Source organism: Peromyscus leucopus, chromosome 15 (assembly GCF_004664715.2).
Source record: "Peromyscus leucopus breed LL Stock chromosome 15, UCI_PerLeu_2.1, whole genome shotgun sequence".
Taxonomy (NCBI): Eukaryota; Metazoa; Chordata; class Mammalia; order Rodentia; family Cricetidae; genus Peromyscus; species Peromyscus leucopus.
In genome coordinates, this window is record NC_051076.1 from 28,133,060 (window position 1) to 28,151,434 (window position 18,375).

An 18,375-nucleotide genomic window follows, 5' to 3' on the forward strand; every position below is an offset into this window, starting at 1 on the left:
GCGTTTGTTCACTCAGCACAGCTCAGGTTATTCGCTGCTTTCTTTCCACCCCCACCCCACCCCCACAGAATTGAGTGATGCCCCAGGCCCACACATGAAGACATTTCAATATGACATGCTCTGAGACCATGGCAATTCCGGTGGAGAGCCCCCTGAACAGCTCAAGCTGATGTCACATGTGCAACGTCTTACTAGCTCACTTAGTCGTGGCTCCTGGTCTGGGAAGATAACCTTATCTCCGGAGTCAGATGGTGAAGTCTCCCTGGGCTGCTCTGGGCTCCCCTGTTTTCTTTCTTAGCTTTATTTTATGTGTATGAGTGTTTTGCCTGCATACATATGCACACCACTTTTGCTTTTGGTGCCTCGTGCCAGCAGAAGTCAGAAGAGGGCGTGGGATCCCTTAGAACTGGAATTACAGATGCCTGTGAACCACGCTGTGGGTTCTGGGAGTCAAACCCAGGGCCTCTGCAAGAATAGCAGCAAATGCCCTTAACTGATGAGTCATCTCTCCAGCTCCCTCCCCTGCTTTTTATAATTAAAAAAATTGTTTGACATGGAACTGAAGAGATGACTCAGTGGTTATGAGCACTTCTTGCAGAAGCACTGGATTCAGTGCCCAGCACCCACATGGTGGCTAACAACCATCTATAACTCCATCCTAGGGGATCTGACTCCCTCTTCTGACCTCTGAAAACACCAGGCACATACATGGTGTGCATACATACATGAAGGCAAAATACTCATACACATAAAGATAAATAAATCTAAATATTTTTGACAGTTTTATACATGCGTACAATATATTTTGGTCATTCTCTGTAGAAGAAAATGCAGGCATGATCTGGTGGCCAGCCTACTCGGCATCCTGTACTTCTAAATAAGAGGCATGGCACCCCATGCCCCAGAAGTCAGAACACTGAACTCTGAAGTAACATGAGTAGCTGGTGGCTGGTTTGTTTGCACTCTCCCTGTCTTCTTTAATGTAATTCTTCCTCACAGAGATCCTGGTGGTGAGAACGCTCACTGTCCAATCCAAGGTAATGGACTAAACGATCACAATCGGTAGGTTTCCACTCTGTAAGTGGCTACTCACACTCAATAAAGCAGACACTGTTCCCTGAAACTGTCTCTGGAGTAGTTCATCTCTGTGCCTTTTACCAGCCCACAGGACACCCTGACACCACCTTCTTACCCCTTCTCATTCCCACTGAAGCCCCTCTTCTAAACCAGTCGCTCCCCAACTTTCTTTTATGTCTGGTTGGTTCCCGCTGAGTTTAACTTGGGTTACTCACAGGAGAACAGGTGCTAGGTCATTTACTGGAATAAGGGGAATTTACAGAGGCTACAGGACGGAAGAAAGGGACTTCCTCCTCCCCAGAAATCACCCAATGGCCCCGGCTGCTCAGGGAGGGGTGAGACCGCCCTACTCCCCCTCCCCCAGCTGTCTACTTCATCAGTTCAGCTGCACTGCCTGGGTCTCTAGGACTTCCCACGCTCTGGAAGAAGTCTGGGGGTTCCCTGAAGACAACCGGGCCTGAAGGAACAGACGCAGGCAGCTGTTCCATAGCTCCACCAGTAATTCACTTTTCTACAGAAGTTTATTTAGGAACAATTGTTAAGCATGGAAAGGGTCACCACCCAGAGCCCGGGCTGCTGCTTTGCTATGAGGGAGTTTGGGACAGAGAAAGCATAAGAAAACTCGGCAGCATCACTTCTCCGGAGGTCAGCTACCTACTCTCTGATGCTTCACTGTTGGCCTTTTGGGATCTGAAGCTTTTCCCTTCCCCTGAGACGGTCTTTGGAGACAAAAAGAAAAGTTGGGGGAGGGGCCTTTCTTTGTGTTATTCCTGCTGCTCAATGCATGATGCCCAGTGCGGATAATGAGGCTGCAAGTCCACAACGAGGTTCATAGGCGCTCATCATTGCTCTTAGCACTCGATGAGACAACGGCTCACTTGTCCTGAGGTTCCTTGCTCCAGTGCAACTTGGGTTCCTCATAGACGGCCGTTGAGCTTCGAAAGCCCCTCTGCATAGAGAAATACAGCACTGTGTCTATGGCAAACAAGAGTCCTATCAGCAGGCAGAAAGTGATTTGATGCCACGGTGGGACGGACGGCGATGTTGTCGGATCTAGTAGGAGAGATAGATGAGAAAGATGACTCTCATTAAGGCAGAGATTCGGAATACACAGTGAGGTCAAAACCACCAGACAGACAGTGTTCCTGACGCCTGCCAAGAATCAGGTATGAGGAAACAGATGGGAGAGCCCGGGCAAGCTCTTTCCTCTCTAGCACTGAATCTCGATCTGAGCGGAGCTCCGCAGGCCAAACACTTAGTCACTGCTTCCGCTTGTTTGGTGGTGACGCAACGGGGGGGGGGGGGGGGTTGGGGGGGCTGGCAAGATAAGTTGTCTACAGGAGTCACATGATAGTTGTGAAGTTGCCATATTACTGTTGTCTAGAAAGTGGACCAATTTGTGCATTTCAGCTTTTTTTGTTGCTTTCTTTCTTTCTTTCTTTCTTTCTTTCTTTCTTTCTTTCTTTCTTTCTTTCTTTCTTTCTTTCTTTCTCTTTGTTATTTTTTTATTTTATTTTTTTATTTTTTTGGTTTTTCGAGACAGGGTTTCTCTGCCTAGCTTTGTGCCTTTCCTGGAGCTCACTTGGTGGCCCAGGCTGGCCTCGAACTCACAGAGATCCACCTGGCTCTGCCTCCCAAGTGCTGGGATTAAAGGTGTGCGCCACCACCGCCCGGCCTCTTTGTTAATTTTTAAAAACAGGGTCTCACTATGTAGCCCTGGCTGGTCTGGAACTTGCTATGAACCAGAATGTCCTCAAACTCAGAGATAACCACCTGTTTCTGCTTCCTGAGTACTGCTATTAAAGATGTGTATCACCAAGTCCAGCTCAATATTTTCATTATTTAAATATTTTTATTTTTATTTTATGTGTATAGGCATTTTACTTGCATGTATATGTGTGTACCAGGTTCATGTCTGGTGCCCACAGAGGCCAGAAAAGGGTGTTAATCCCCTGGAACTGGAGTTACAATTGTGAGCCTCCATGTGGGTGCTGGGAGTCAAACCCAGGTCCTCTGGAAGAGCAGCCAGTGCTCTTAACCACTGAGCAATCTCTCTAGCCCTGAGTTCAATATTTTTCTATTAAAAATTTTATGCATGTGGTATGTGTGTGTGTGTGTGTGCTCATGCATTTGTATGTCTCTGTGTGTATATATGTGTGTTTGTCTGTGTGTGCATATGGAGATCAGAGGACAACCTTGGCCATTATCCTCAGAAATGCTGTTCACAATTGGGTGATGGTGGTGCATGTCTTTAATCTCAGCACTTGGGAGGCAGAGGCATGTGGATCTCTGAGTTCAAGGCCAGCCTGGTCTACAGAGCTAGTTCTAGGATAGCCAGGACTACACAGAGAAACTTTGTCTTGAAAAACCAAAGAGAAAGGAAGAAAGAAAGAAAAGGAAAGAAAGATGCTGTTCACTTCCTTTAGACCATGTTTTGGTTAGTTTTTACTGTCAATCTGACACAGCCTAAGATCACCAAGGAAGAGGGAACCTCCGATGAGTAATTGCCCAAGTCAGACTGCCTGTGATAAACTGTCTTGACTGATGATTGATGTGGGAAGGCCAGCCCACTGTGGGCAGCGCCACTCCTAGGCAGGTGAGCTATGTAAGAAAACAAGCTGAGTCTGAGCCAGAGAGCAAGGGAGGAAGCAGTGTTCTTCCATGGTTTCTGCTTCAGTTCTTGCTCGTGTTTGTGCTGTGACTTCCCTCAACGATGGACTAGGACCTAGAAGCATAAGGTGAAATAAACCCTCTCCTCCTCCAAGTTGTTTTGGGTCATGGCATTTATCACAACAGAAAGCCAGCTGGAAGAGATAGGGTCTCTCGTTGGCCTGGAGTTCACCATTTAGACTAAACGGAGTGCCCCGGGGTCCCTTGTCTCCATCTTCCTAGTGTTGGGGTTATTGGTGTGCCACCACATCTAGCATTGCTTCATGACTCTAGGACTTGGATGCAGGCCCCCACATTCGTGAGGCAAGCACTTTAAGATGAACTCAGCTAGCTCCCCAGACCTAGTTATGTTTCTTTGGTTGTTTGAAACGGGGTCTTGCTATGTGGCCCTGGCTGGCCTGAAACTCACTTATAAAGTCCTGGCTGGCCTCCAACTCACAGAGATCCACCTGCCTCTGCCTCAGAGTGCTGGGATTAAAGGCATGAGCCGCCACGTCTAGTCCAGTTTTAATTTTAATTTTTACTTTTTAAAAATATTTATTTTATTTTTTGGTTTTTTGAGACAGGGTTTCTCTGTGTAGCTTTGCACCTTTCCTGGAACTCACTTGGTAGCCCAGGCTGGCCTCGAACTCACAGAGATCCGCCTGGCTCTGCCTCCCGAGTGCTGGGATTAAAGGCGTGCGCCACCACTGCCCGGCAATTTTTTTTAACGTATGTATGTGTGCCTGGGTGTGTGCATGGCACCACATTCATGTAGTGCCCAGGCAGGTAAGAAGAGGCAGGCATCAGATCCCACGGAACTGGAATTATGGATGATTGTGAGACACCATGTGGGTGCTTGGAGTGAACTCAGGTCCTCTGTAAAAGCAACTAGTGCTCTTAACCGCTGAGTCATCCCCCCAGACCCTTAACTTTAAATTTTGATATGGTTTTAAACTATGAACAAATTTACCTTACTAGCATGAAGAACTCTCATATGTCTACTTAGATTCTCTAATAGTTTTCATTTCACTTGTTTGTTTCTTCCTTTGGTCTTCCCTCTGTCACCTCTCGTGGTGGGTGGAAGGAAAATGGTCCCCAAAGGCTCATGTATTTGAACGAGCCTAGCTGTTGTTGCCTAGTAAGTGGAACTGTTTTGGAAGGATTAGCAGGTGTGGTCTTGTTGGAGGAGATCCATCACCGAGTCTCTCATGCTCTCTGCCAGCTATGGGAAAGTTAGCTTGTGGAGAAAATAGAAGCTCTCAGCTACTTCACCCTCTCAAACTGTAGGCAAAACTCCAATTAAATGCTTTCTTTTATGAGTGTCCTTGGTCATAGTGTCTCTTCTCGACAATATGAAAGGAACTAAGACATCCTTTGGAAGTACAATAGGTCCTCCTTATCTGTGCCAGATTAAGAGTAAACAAAAATTGAAAAGAGGCCAGCAAAGGCTCTTGCGGCCAATCCTGACCACCTTAGTTCATCAATCCCCAGGATTTATGTGGTAGAATGAGAGAACTGACTCCTAAAAGTTGTCTTCTCATCTCCACAAGCTCAAGGTGGCATGTGCACACAGACATGCATGCACACATACAATAAATAAAAGGAATAATAATAAGGAATAATATAAAAACCTAATAATAATAATAATAATAATAATAATAATAATAATATAAAAAACCCCTAGCACACCATAAAAGGTTCTGAAGAGCTCTCACCTCCTACGGTGATCCTTAAAGTCTCCGAAGACTTGTTGTTTCGTCCAATCATCCCTCGGCAGAAGTAGGAGCCGCTGTCCTTTTGTGTAGCTTCTGGAATGCGGAATTCAGTATTCTCATGGAAAAATTTCTTGCCTCTGCCGTTCTGTAAATAGGTGACTTTATGTACAGGTTTGTTTCTCCAGCTGTGGCAATTCAGCCGAATGGTGTCCCCCTCCCGGAACTCAGGCCGCTGAGTGGTCTGAAGCAACAGCCAGCCTGAAAGACAGAGAGGTCTTAGAGCCGGAGGTCAGACTCTGCGAATCTTCCGAAGGGGAAACTCGGAACTACTCGATCCTGGATGGGGAAGCAGACTGAGGATTGCTAGAATGAAGAAGTAGGAATGAGGGAGGTGAGAAGCGCAGCTGAGGACAGCTGCGGGCTCCCTGTGTGCTGGGCTTAGGTTTGGTTTGGCAGGTAATAAGGACCCACAGTATTTCTAAACCAAAGGGTAAAAATTACATTTAAAAATGGCTTTCTAACATCTCTAAGGTTAAATAGTGAGCATTGGAAGCAGATTCTGAATCTCTCAAACAGCAGCATACGCTGTTGCCTGTAGAAAGCCTACTGATGATCTCACCCCATGCCCCCAGTTAGCATCAGCACAACCACATACGCTGCTGTATAATAAACCACCAAGACACTTGTCCACTGTTGATGCAGGTGTTAGTCCCAAACCACTTTTTATATGTTTTAAATTTTGAAATTCAAGTGCATCTGCCATAACATAAATGAACACTAGACTGTACCACACACACACACACACACACACACACACACACACACACACACACAAAATGGCTTTCTAGCCGGGTGGTGGCGGCGGCGGCGGCGGCGGCAGCGGCGGCGGCACACGCCTTTAATTCCAGAACTCGGGAGGCAGAGGCCGGTGGATCTCGGTGCGCTCTAGGTAGTTCTAGGGAGTTCTAGGATAGCCAGAACTGTTACACAGGGAAATCCTGCCTCAAAACAAAACAAAAGCTTTCTACATTAAAAAAAAAAAAAAGTTAGATTTCAAAAGACTCTTGCAGCAGTCAGGATTAAGGAGACCAGTGTCCATGGAAGGGCTTACAAAGATGGTGTAGGAACCCTCACTGTGAAGTCAGGAGGAGGGTAGTGGGGGGAGGGAGGGAGGGAAGAAGAAGAGGAGGAGGGAGGGAGAGTGAATGTTGGCTAGTTTTTGACAGGCTATGGGGCCTCAGGGAGACCATGACGAGCATAGCTTTGAAGAGAGAAATGACGGCCAGGTTGCCTTCTCTCACAATCACCTCAGGTAATCAGACTCCACAGAGAGAAGGGGACGTCAAGGTAGGAGGGGACCTGGGGAAATAAAAATGACATGTCGAAAAGTATCAGTGGCAGGTGCAGATATTAATGGGACAATGCACAGAAAAATGAAGGATGTGTTTTTGAAGATTAACGGGAATTTTCACAGGAGGTGTAGGATGAGAGGAAATTAAAATATTTTCCTTTTTATTGATTTTTTTTTTTTTTTTTGATTTTTCAAGACAGGGTTTCTCTGTGTAACAGCCCTGGATGTCCTGGAACTCAGTCTATAGACCAAGTTGGCCTCTGCCTCCCGAGTACCGGGATTAAAGGCATGCACCACCATACCTGGTTCCTTCTTACTGATTTTCAAAATACAACCCAAATGATGTTTATAGTAAGAACAAAGCAAAATATTTGGTAGCTTTTAAATTTTGCTGCCCAGTGCTAAACAAAATTGGCAGAACATTTTGATGGAGATTCTTTACCCAGGAAAACTTGCCAAGCAGAGAGCAATTTCTAATATTTAATAAGGTAGGTCATTTATTAGTGAAGACAGTATACAAGGAGCCAGGAGAGAAAAACAGCAGCTTAAGGCTAGCCTAGACTACATAGTGAATTCCAGGCAATGCTGAACTACATAGGACTTATTATTTAAAAAAAAAGAGAAGGGAATGCCCCCCAAACAAATGAAAACTATAAATAAACAAGATGTATTGGTTATCAATAAGGAATGTATTGTGATTAGCATAAGATGTATTGTGATTGATATGGATATAGCTTGGTGTCTGGGGGTAATATTCTTTTATTAAAATAGTATGTTCATTTATTTCTGTTTGGAGACAGGGTCTCAGGTAGTCAAGGTTTACTTTATACAGCCAAGCATGGTCTTGTGTCCCCTGATCTTCCTGCTCCACCTCCCGAGAGCTGGGGTCACAGGTATGCTCACTACAATGGCTGGGGGACTATTCTTGTTTTGTCTGTCTTGCTGTGAACATAACTAATACACAGGCACATATTTGTTCAACAAACATGTGACGGACATTTTACACTGGGGATTTTCAGATGACTAAGGTGTATGATTCCTAACCTCACAGAACCTACAGTCTAGAACTTAGAAACACATATACTCTGAAGCGGTATACTGCAGTGTGGTAAGGTCTATATAGAGCCAATGAGATTAGAATAAAAAAAAATCTACTCAAAGAAAGTACAGGGTATGAGTGTAGTGAAACTGGTCCTAAAAGTGAGTCTGCGGTCTTCCTGGTGAATTTAATGTTCATGGTTGCCACCTCATGCAGGTCTTGTTAACTAGATGTCCAAAGCCCATTTTTAGAGCAAAGTCAAGGCAAACTAATAATCCTTAGCCTTGAGATTTCTTTTCTTTCCTCTTTTTAACTTTTTTCTTTTTCTTTTCTTTTCTTTCTTTTTCTTTTTTCTTTTTTTTCTTTCTTTTTTTCTTTTTTGAGACAGGGTCTCACTACGTAGCTCTGGCTGTTCTGGAACTCACTCTGTAGATCACACTGGCCTCAAGTTCACAGAGATTCTCCTGTCTCTGCCTCATGAGTGCTGGGATTAAAAGCATGAGCCATGGTTGGAGAGATGGCCCAGAGGTTAAGAGCACTAGCTGCTCTTCCAGAGGTCCTGAGTTCAATTCCCAACAATCACATGGTGGCTCACAACCATCTGTAATGAGATCTGGTGCCCTGTTCTGGTGTGTAGGCATATATGCAGGCAGAACAGTGTATATGTAATAAATAAATCTTAAAAAAAAAAAAAAAACAGGCCAGGCGGTGGTGGCGCACGCCTTTAATCCCAGCACTCGGGAGGCAGAGCCAGGCGGATCTTTGTGAGTTCGAGGCCAGCTTGGGCTACCAAGTGAGCTCCAGGAAAGGTGCAAAGCTACGCAGAGAAACCCTGTCTCGAAAAAACCAAAAAAAAAAAAAAAAAGCATGAGCCACCATGCCTGATCCTTGATTTTTCTTTTTTTCAAAGTGTGTGTGTGTGAGAGAGAGAGAGACAGACAGAGAGAGAGAGAGAGAGAGAGACAGAGAGAGAGACAGAGAGAGAGAGAGAGACAGAGAGAGAGAGATCATGCTTACAAGAGATCCAAGGACAGCTTCCAGGAGTGGGCTCTTTCCTTCCACCCTGTGGCTTTTGGGACCTGAACTCAGGCTTCTCAGGCTTAGCAGCAAGCACCTTTAACAGCTGAGCCACCTCCCCAGCCCTGAGACTTGGTTTTCCCATTGCTTCCTCTCAGTAATTCCTCACTTTATTTACTCTTAGATAGCCGTCTCTCACCCAACAAGGTAACTGATATTCCTTTTTGTCGCTCTGCAGAGTGAGAACCATGCTGTCCAGGTGGTATAGTTGAGGCAAAGGAGCCACAGAACCCAGCTATTCGATAGGCCTAATTCAGTGGGACCCTACTGCAGAGCTGCTTCTGTTTCACCTCCCCCCCCCCCCCAGGCCTGTCCACCAATTCACACAGTACAAAAGGGACAGCCGGGTAAATAAAGTAAAACCTACAGTATTTGATGTCATTCCAAGAATGCTGGGAAAGATCTACACCTGAAAAAAATAGTTCTCTTACCCACTAGTGATACCAGGATGTTGCTAATGGACACAGACATATCCATCCTATGATAAATGCAGAGGATGAGTGTATAGACACCTCCACACAGCTGTGTTGAGGACTCCAGAGCCTCAGACCCATGGGCCAATGGCAAAGCCTTCTCTAGAGGATGAGATTTAGAGGGATGGTCTGAGTGTGGATGTTGATAGTGTGTGCAGAAAATGCCCATCATAGCTCTCTCCCCCTGGATGATTATGGCCTGAAGACAGCTACGGAGACTGTTCCAACCTAGATTAGCCAAAGCTGCCTCCTTGATCATTTGTATATAGCAGGAACCCCCGTCTCCTTGTTTATCTGTGTGTGATAACCCAGGTTCCTTGCTCAGCTGTATGCAGTAGCTCTACTCCCTGTTCAACTCTATATAGTAAACAAGCTGAGCTTCCTGGATGCTGTGGTTTCTCCATCAGAGAGCCCAGTCCATCGGATCCCAGTTTTTCTGGGTGTCCATGTGTGTTTATCTTTTTTTATTCCCTCTCCTTCCTAGTCAGATCTGTCTCTGGAGCTGTACTAGACTTGGCACCCCTGGAAGGGTCCAAGTGTGTGCTAACATGTGAGTTTCAGCATAGCGTTGATGGGAATATAGTACAGACAGACACTAAGTGATGTAACACTTACTGTAACATAGGTAACAGACTATGAAAGCTCTGAAATGGAGAAGGGCCGCTGTTTTGGCCTTCTAGATGAGCTTGAGTGTAATATCTGAGAGTGAGAAGGAAACTGAGATCCTAAGAACACATTCATTAGTCTAAGCAATGAATGTTGCGGGGCCTGCCCTGACCTCAGAGCACATATCTATGTTGTATGTGCTCCGTGAGAATGGCAATTCCTGGAATCGTTCAATGTCTCTATCCTGTATGCACTGCAAGAAAGGTTCTGATGCTTTGCTTAGGGCTTACTTACAGCGAGAACCATAGTTCTGTTCCCATCTGATGGAACACATATCACTTCACTTCCATATTAACCCAAACCATAGGGCTTTCCCCTAAGTAATTCAGGGCCCTTCTTTCCCTTCAACTCACCTATGTGGACTTCAAGTCTCACCGGGTCACTGGGCATGGAGAGGGCTGTCTGGCACTTATACTCTCCACTGTCCTTTACTCTGGCAGTTCCAATGAAATAGTTGGCGCTCTGGTGTGAGATGAGGCTTCCATTATGGAACCACTTGGTAGAATTGTCCTCAGGTGAGTAGGTGCCCTGGCACCTGAGGGTCACGTTGTCTTCCTCGAGCAAGCTGACCCATTCAGGGTCTAGGATCACCACAGCCTTTTGGAGACCTGATGAGGAGTCAAGAGAATACGGAGTGAGGACACAGATGAGTGAGCCCTGGACTGGCCCTCCCAGGGTAACCCAGGCGGAATGAACAAAACCCCTGGTGCTCTCAGCCTGTCTACGACTCATTCTTAGGGTATCTAGGCAGGGAAGCACTTGGCTCCATTTTTGACCCTTTCTGTAGTTGGAGAAAAAGTGGCCAGAGATGTGTAGGGCCGATCCCAACTGTGTTAGGGTATTGCTCCCAGCTCCCAGACATGCCAGACACCATACAATGGTCCTTTCCCAGCTTTCTGTGGCCTTTGTATGTACCGCACTTGACCAATCTAAGACTCAGAAGCAGACTCACCAGCTCCAATGTCAGAAGAAACTGCAAGGGGAAAAAAAATAGAAGCACGAATCAGATGTTGAGCAGGGCGACTCCCCCCACCTCTGCTCCGGCTGCTTCCTTCTCTCCTCCCATGCCCTGTCCTGCAGGAAACTCAAATCCTAGACTTTGACACTGTTTCCTTTATTCTTGTCCTCATTCAAACTGTCAGGTTAAAAGTAAAGATTGCATTTCCCTAAATCAAGCCGCAGACACCACTTTAACCCCACCTGGAAAGAGAAGGAAAGGGAAACCTGGGGTGTCAGACTGGAGGGCACGGACTGGGTCCTTGCTCTTCGGCTTCCACTTAGGGAAGTGGAGACCCAGATGGGCGAGCTCACAGCCCACCCCCGATGAAGAACGGATCAGAGCCAGGGTGCTGCTCATCTCTAACAATCTGTCCTAGGAGTTAAATCTGGGCCCGTAGTGGGGATTCCGTGCCTGACCTGAAAAGGGGGGAGGTCTCTGCTGAACACAGACCACCATAAGCTTTACCTTCATCTAGACTGAGCCCCACTTACCTAAAAGTAGCAGAGCGGTTGGTAGTAGTAGTGGCCACATGCTGCTGCACTAGACAGAAAATGCCACCACAGAGATCCGGAACCCTTAAGGGGCCTATTTGACTAGAAGAGAGGAAGTAAATAGTTTTTCCCCAACCCTCTCAACCCCCCTCCCCCATCTCTCTCACTAGTTTCCTTTTCCAGAAACATCATCATCTGATTCCTGATGTAAACTCTGATGAGTGAGCCCTGCGGCAGGGTTAGGAACAGGAGGGAGAGCCTCTGGAGAGGACACTGGGGGTGGGGGGGAGTGGGGGATAGGGGTGTAGGGGGGGTGGAGGGTGAGGGGGGTGGGGGAATCCACTTATTCTATGTTTGTCACAGCTGAGCATCTGGGGGACACACAGAGACTCTATCAGAGGGTACTTTGGGCAGGCTCAGGGCCAAGGCCAAGATTGGGACAGCATGACCTGATGATGGCGTTCACAGCCAAGGCCATGTCCCAGGGGTCCCTTGGCTCTCTCAGAATTCATTACTCTCCTGCCTGGCCCACATCCAACCCAGGGTCTGACCACATATATAAAAAATACATAAATATATATTTATATATAAAATAATAATTTAAACCTTTCAATCCACTAGTACATCTTTTCAATATTATCTTGACCTACATTTTCTTTCAAAATGTCCACCCCTGGGATGTATAATCCAAAGGAGTTACCAACTTCTGAGCGTGAATTTGATCACTAAATTCTCCTGTTTTTGTTTATTATGTTGTTTTGAGTCTTTCTGAAGAAACTCACACAGGGAGAAAGACATGTTCTGGAAAGAGGAGGACAACAATGGGAGGCTGAGACAGGAACTCCTTAAACATTCCCCCCCCCCCCTCTGTACGATTTCATTGATTCTATAGAGGAATCAGCCAGCACACCAAGTACACACACTTCTTCTGTGGGGAGACCAAGACGAAGACGTGAGCTGTGGGGGACGTGGCAGCGGGTTTCTGGACGAAACAGCAGCGGCTTGTGCTGAGTGCCAGCCATTGTTGCTGATGTCACAGTCAAGTGTCCAGTAAAGGGTTGAGGGAAGTAGAGGCAAAGGGGGCCAGAGTTTCCAGTCCAGGGCCACTTAGCTCCATGTATCGAACCGATGATGAGGCAAGACCCTGTGGTTGCAGGAACACGCAGCGAAGGAGGTTGCTCACCTCCTGGCAAGCAATCAACAGAAAGCCGATTGGACAGAAGCTCTAGCCTCACTCTAGTGTGGCTGGGGCTGTGCTCACCACAGTAGCTCAGGGTAGCTCTGTCTTTCTCTGGGCCTGGGCTGGTCTGTAGGTCAAAAGGCCCAAGTGCGGGGCCCCTCAACAGAAAACCTGGAGGGTAGAGGAATAGGAAGTGGTAAGATTGGTTAACATCTCAGTCTCACCTCCTCCCTAATGTATTCACACATTGTTCTCCCTCAACCTCCCCTTGACAAAGCTAAGTGTTTGACAGTCATCTCAACTCAGCCCCCAGACAAAAGAATTCAAATGATCCCATTTGGTAGGGCTGGTCCCCCAATGGGCTCCTGGGGATCTGGGCAGCTCTCACCTGACTTGAGTGAGCAATTTAAGTAGGGTAAACGAGGCTTAGTAAGGGTTGAGTGGCGTAGGGGCTGCCAAAGGGTCCTGCTGACCACCGCCTTGGGCTAATGCCCTCTCTACTCCAGAATCAGACCAACATCATTTCTCTGTTTTGACTTTTGTTTTGTGTTGCTTGCAGGTAGAGCTAGTTGACTGCTGCCCATTGCCCTCCAAAGGATGTTCTTGCAGAAGCCCCTCTCTAAGTGGCCCATGGTTTAGATGTCTGATGAAGGTGGGCAATGGGCACGATCCAGACAGCCTTTCTAATGTTGCTTAATAAATTCACACCATGTAAAATACAGCTGAGGCTCTGGAAACTTTGCTATAGAGCCTTGATGCTTGTCTAGAAAACCTAAAACAGAAAAAAAAAAAAAAAAAAAAAAAAAAAAAAGGATGCCTATCTGCCTGAGGACAGTCTCTAAGGTAAAGGGTATGCGTTCCCAGGCACATTCTGTTCTTCAACTTCCTGGTGGCTTTCTGCTAACTTGTGGCATAAGGTCCCACTTTAGTTTGCCTCCTTTGAGTTTCATTTCGTCTCTGATGAAGGAAAAAGTTGCTAGCAGCATGGGCCTAGGCTATAGAGGAGAGAGAGGAGAGAGAACAGAGGAGAAGAGAAAGGGGGCCCAGTATGGATCACATCCTACTTACTATTTATTGCTGTAACGAGATACCACCATGACCAAGCCAACGTATAGAAGAAAGGTTATTGGGTCTTGGAGTTTCAGTAGGTAAGTTCACAACCATCATGGCAGCAGGCAGGCATGGTGCTGGAGGAGTAGCTGAGAGTTTACATCCTCGTCGGTAGGTAGGAGGCAGAGAAAAAGACTGGGGATGGCATGGACTTTGGAACCCTCAAAGCTCACCTCCAGTGACACACCTCCTTCAACAAAGCCACACCCCCTAATCCTTCCTAAACAGTTCTACCAACTGGGGACCAAGTATTCAAATATGTGAGCCTATGGGGGCCCTTCTCATTCTGATCGTCACAGGCAAGAAGCATCCAGAGGGATTTTATGACTGCTCATTGAGTAGTCCTTTATGGAATGCTGTTGGGGTTGTTGCAAGGATTCATTTTACAGTGTCTGGTAAGATTAAAGTTCTTACAGAGCAGCATGATGCACCAGGGATGTCTTATACGGAATCTTCCTGTAAACTCATGATTATCTTCACCTTTTGTTTCCTCTCCTTCCTCTTTCCTTCTCATTCTTTTCCTCCTCCTCCCTCTTTTCCTCTTCCTTCTTTTCCTTTAGTACAGGAATGCAAAGAGCAGCACAAATGATTGAGATTACAGAAGTGAATTAGTTGCAACTCCACAACACTTAAAGATTCCTAGAGAGACACCACCAGGCAAGAATCCCTAGTACTCTGAGGACTACGAGGGTGCTTTTGAAACACTACATATGCACAGATAAGGCAATGGTGGGTCTGTTTAGGTGAAGGGTCTACATGGGAGAGCATGTGCTAATGAAGGAGAAGTGTAGACTTCTTGTTCATGTGACATCTATCTGGTCTCAAATGAGCCTGGGATCAAATCTCAACTCCACCATTTATTTGACCCTTACAGACCTCAGTTTCTTTATCTGTAAAACGGGGCTAGTAATAACAGCACTAACTCCAAGGAGTTGTGGACTTTGAATGAAACCATTCAGAGTTGTTGGTTTGGAATGTGGAGCCATACCTGTTGATTAGAGGTAGAAGATGGGCGAGTGAGGCTGTCCTTAGTTTTCCGGGTTCAGTTGTATTGGCCATATTTTTCTCTTCACGGTGACTGAAGGCTTGTTGTTTTGGGGTGTGGTTTCATAGGACACAGTCCATCATGGCGGAGCACGTACATTTGCAGGAGGCACCATGGCAGTGGCAGCCGGGGCTTTTCACCTACTCATGGCTTGGCAGCGAAAAGAGCAAAGGGCCTGGAAGCAGAGTGAGGCTACGAACCTGAAGCGCTGGCCCGGCCCCCGTGAGCCAGTTCCCCCAGGTAGACTTCACCTCCCAAAGGCTTCACAGCCTCCTAAGGGTTGTGCCACCAGCTAGGGGCTGAGGGCTTGTGGGTGACATTTCACACTTGAGCTGTAGCAGTTGCGACACAGCCGACCTCTGAGGCTTTTGCTTCGGCGTGACTCATCACATTGTGGACCGTAAGGCCTTGGAGGGCGTGGCGTCGGCTCATTTTTGTTTAACGGCTTTATTCCCAATATTCAGCCTAGGGTCTGGCACCAAGTAGTGATTCGCTTCATAGCTAGGCAGCAGAGGTTAGGTGGGACTTCCTGGCAGGGAGAGGAACTCAGGATGAATCTAGGCATGGGGGACACACCAGTGAGACATGGAGGGAGTCGGACTTACAGAATGGAGGAGAGGTAAAGAACGTAGCAGAATGTAGATGAACAGAAACAGGTAAATTTAAGTTATAAGAGCTAGTTGGGAACAGGCCTAAGCTAAAGGCAAGTTTTCATAATTCACAACACATCTCCGTGTCATTATTTGTGGGCTGGTAGTCCCAAAGAAAATCGTATATTTTTTTTTTTAATTTTAAGTGTGTGAATGTTTTGTTTGCCCATTTATCTGTGCACTGTGTGTGTGTGTCATGCCAGTAGAGGTCAGGAGAGGGGGTTGGGATCTCTTGGAACTGGAGCTGGAGATGATTGTTAGCTGCCATGTGGGTGCTGGGAGCTGAACCCAGGTTTTCTGCTAAAGCAGCCAGCTCTCTTAACCATTGAGACATCTCTCCAGCTCCCTAACTAAATACATTTTAAAAATAAAAAATTAGTGTCATATTTAAAAAAATCTAAAAGCACTGTAATCACCTGGAATGTAAGCTACAGGGCAGAGAGATTAAAAACAGGGAAGAGTGAAATTATGTCAACTACCTAGTTGAAACTTAGGCCTTAGATTTTAAAGGCCTTAGATTTTAAAGGTCTTCTGGTTTGCCACATATGGTGACACATGCCATTAGTCCCAGCACTTGGGAGGCAAAAGCAGGCTGATCTCTGAGTTTAAGACCAGCCTGGTCTACGTAGTGAGGTACAGAACAGTCAGGGCTACACAGAGAGATCCTGTCTCAACAAACAAACAAACAAAAAAGATCTCTGTTTTAAAAGTGATTATGCATTTGTAGAACCTAAGAGAGGTGCCAAGAAGGTGGAATTGACAAGACTTTGAGTGCATGATTGTCCGTTGGAGGTAATGGAGAGGGAGGGCCTGGGTGAGGCTCAACTCCTCCCTTCCTGATTAGGAGGGTGGTGGTGTCTTCCATGAGAGATCCAGGAGGAGTAGGCAGCTTTGGGAGGGGGGAGCGTGTTCTCAGCTTTTGTTGTTGCCGAGTGTGAGGCAGTTGCGGAGATGTCAGCTGAGGACGTCAAGAAATCAGTTTGACGTGAAGTCCCGAACCTCAGAAGGCACATTAGGACAAACGACGCAGTTTGGGAGGCACACGTGTTTGATGTTCTAAACTTTAGATAAGAGTTTAGGTTCTTTCCCAAGACAATGTGCAAATTCACACTCTTCCCCCTCTATTAAGGGGATCCATGCTGACCCCTGCAGAAATCCGAGGAAGGTAACATGCAGCTCAGTTGCAAAGTGCTTGCTAGCCTGATAGCCTCCCGGCAGTATAGGGGGAAGAAGGGCTCCCGACAGAGGACAGATAAGATCTATAGTGTCCCTGTATCCAACTATGGAGAGTATCCCGGGAGAGAAGGGGGGGGGGGGGACGTGAGGGAAACGTGAGAGGGAGAGGAAGCTGAAAAGAGAAACTTGGCACAAATTTTCACACCCCGTGAAAAGGAAAAACAGCTACCCAAGGAGTTGAGGCAAAAGAGAAAGCAGGAAGCTCATCAGCCAGGGAGTGGTCCACAAAATGGAAAGGGTACATGGGGTTCCATCGGTGTTGCAACTGGGGAACTAGCAGTGGCCCAGTTTCCGAGGTCAGAGGTGAAGGACAGAAGCTTGAGAGTTCACATTGAGACTTAAGAGGAGGGAGGGTCTTTGAATAGAGTCCTACTCCTTCTTAGAAGTATTCTCCACCAGGAAGGAGTGTGGGCGTTTGTCTTGGCTGTGCAGATCTCCTGCCCTCTCTTCCTGTGACCATCTCATTCTCTTTTGGGGAAGCCCCACTGTTCAGTGTAAAAACGTGGCTACTGCTTTCTACAGGGGTCAGATCCTCCTTTGCCCCACTTCGGGGCACTGTTATGGGCAAAATTGTGTCTACCCCAAATCCATATGTCAAAGTTGATGTGCTGAGCCTCTTGTACCAGGGACAGGGCTTTAAAGTGGCCTGCCACTAAATTAAAGCAAAGTCATTGAGATGGGTCCTACTCTGATATGACCAGCATAAGAAGGGATTCAGGGAGCTGGAGAGACTGTTCAGTGGTTCAGAGCACTGGTTGCTCTTGTAGGGGACCTGGATTCAAGTCCCAGGACACACATGGTGATGCACAGCCTCTCTAGCTGCCTTGAACAGCAGTGGAAATAAGTCCTATGGGTTGTGGCATTTCTAAAGCTGCTTGGTAGAATGGGAAATAGTAAGTGAAGGTATAAGGGACTTCAATGACAGCATCCAAGCTAGGAAGTCATGAAAGGGACCAGGAGGAACGTAACTATCTTGGTTGTCTTTAGAATAGGCCAGGCCTAGAATTTCAACAATTAACTATTTTAAAGACTCTGTGTGTGTGTGTGTGTGTGTGTGTGTGTGTGTGTGTGTGTATGTGTTGTGGTGTGTGTGTGGGGGGGGTATGTGTACATGTGTGCAGGTGCCTCCAGAGGCCAGAAGATTACATTGGATCCCCTAGAGCTGAAGTTACAGGTGGTTGTGAGCTACCCAGTGTGGATGCAGGGATCTGAATTGTGGTCCTCTGGAAGAGCAGCAAGTACCCTAGAATATTTTGTGTCAAGGGTGGTGTGGTGTAGAACATTAGCAGAAATCTAGTGTTTTCTGTCCATTTGTAGCTGGACCTAAGCTGACTTGAGGCACCCTAGAGATTTTTGTTGTTGTTGTTTGTTTGTTGGTTGGTTTTTCGAGACAGGGTTTCCCTGTGTAACTTTGCACCTTTCCTGGAACTCACTTGGTAGACCAGGCTGGCCTTGAACTCACGGAGATCCACCTGGCTCTGCCTCCCGAGTGCTGGGATTAAAGGCATGCACCACCACTGGCTGGCTGTTTGTTTTTTTGAGACATGGTTTCACTGTGTAGCCCTGGCTTTCCTGGAATTCGCTTTGTAGACCAACCTGGGCTCTGGAATTCG

At 46.7% G+C, this 18,375-nt stretch overlaps 1 protein-coding gene across 1 annotated transcript; it reads right to left on the bottom strand.

The window, feature by feature from the left end:
- Positions 1 to 1,579: 1,579 nt before the first annotated feature.
- LOC114689891 (low affinity immunoglobulin gamma Fc region receptor IV-like) lies at positions 1,580 to 11,643 on the bottom strand. Its single transcript, XM_028864329.2, has 5 exons — positions 11,542 to 11,643; positions 11,003 to 11,023; positions 10,404 to 10,658; positions 5,445 to 5,702; positions 1,580 to 2,130 (listed from the first exon to the last, which is right to left on the bottom strand). The coding sequence occupies exons 1-5, from the start codon at positions 11,579 to 11,581 to the stop codon at positions 1,952 to 1,954; spliced, it is 753 nt and encodes a 250-aa protein (XP_028720162.1). The 5' UTR covers positions 11,582 to 11,643; the 3' UTR covers positions 1,580 to 1,951.
- Between the last annotated feature and the right edge of the window lie 6,732 nt (positions 11,644 to 18,375).

Bases quoted from the DNA above. Each gene is read 5' to 3' on its own strand.
- LOC114689891 (XM_028864329.2), bottom strand. From the start codon at position 11,581: ATGTGGCCACTACTACTACCAACCGCTCTGCTACTTTTAG. The intron at 10,659-11,002 runs GTGAGTCTGCTT...ACTCCTCATCAG, and splicing joins TTCTTCTGACATTGGAGCTG to GTCTCCAAAAGGCTGTGGTG. The intron at 2,131-5,444 runs GTGAGAGCTCTT...CTCTCCTACTAG, and splicing joins TTTAAGGATCACCGTAGGAG to ATCCGACAACATCGCCGTCC.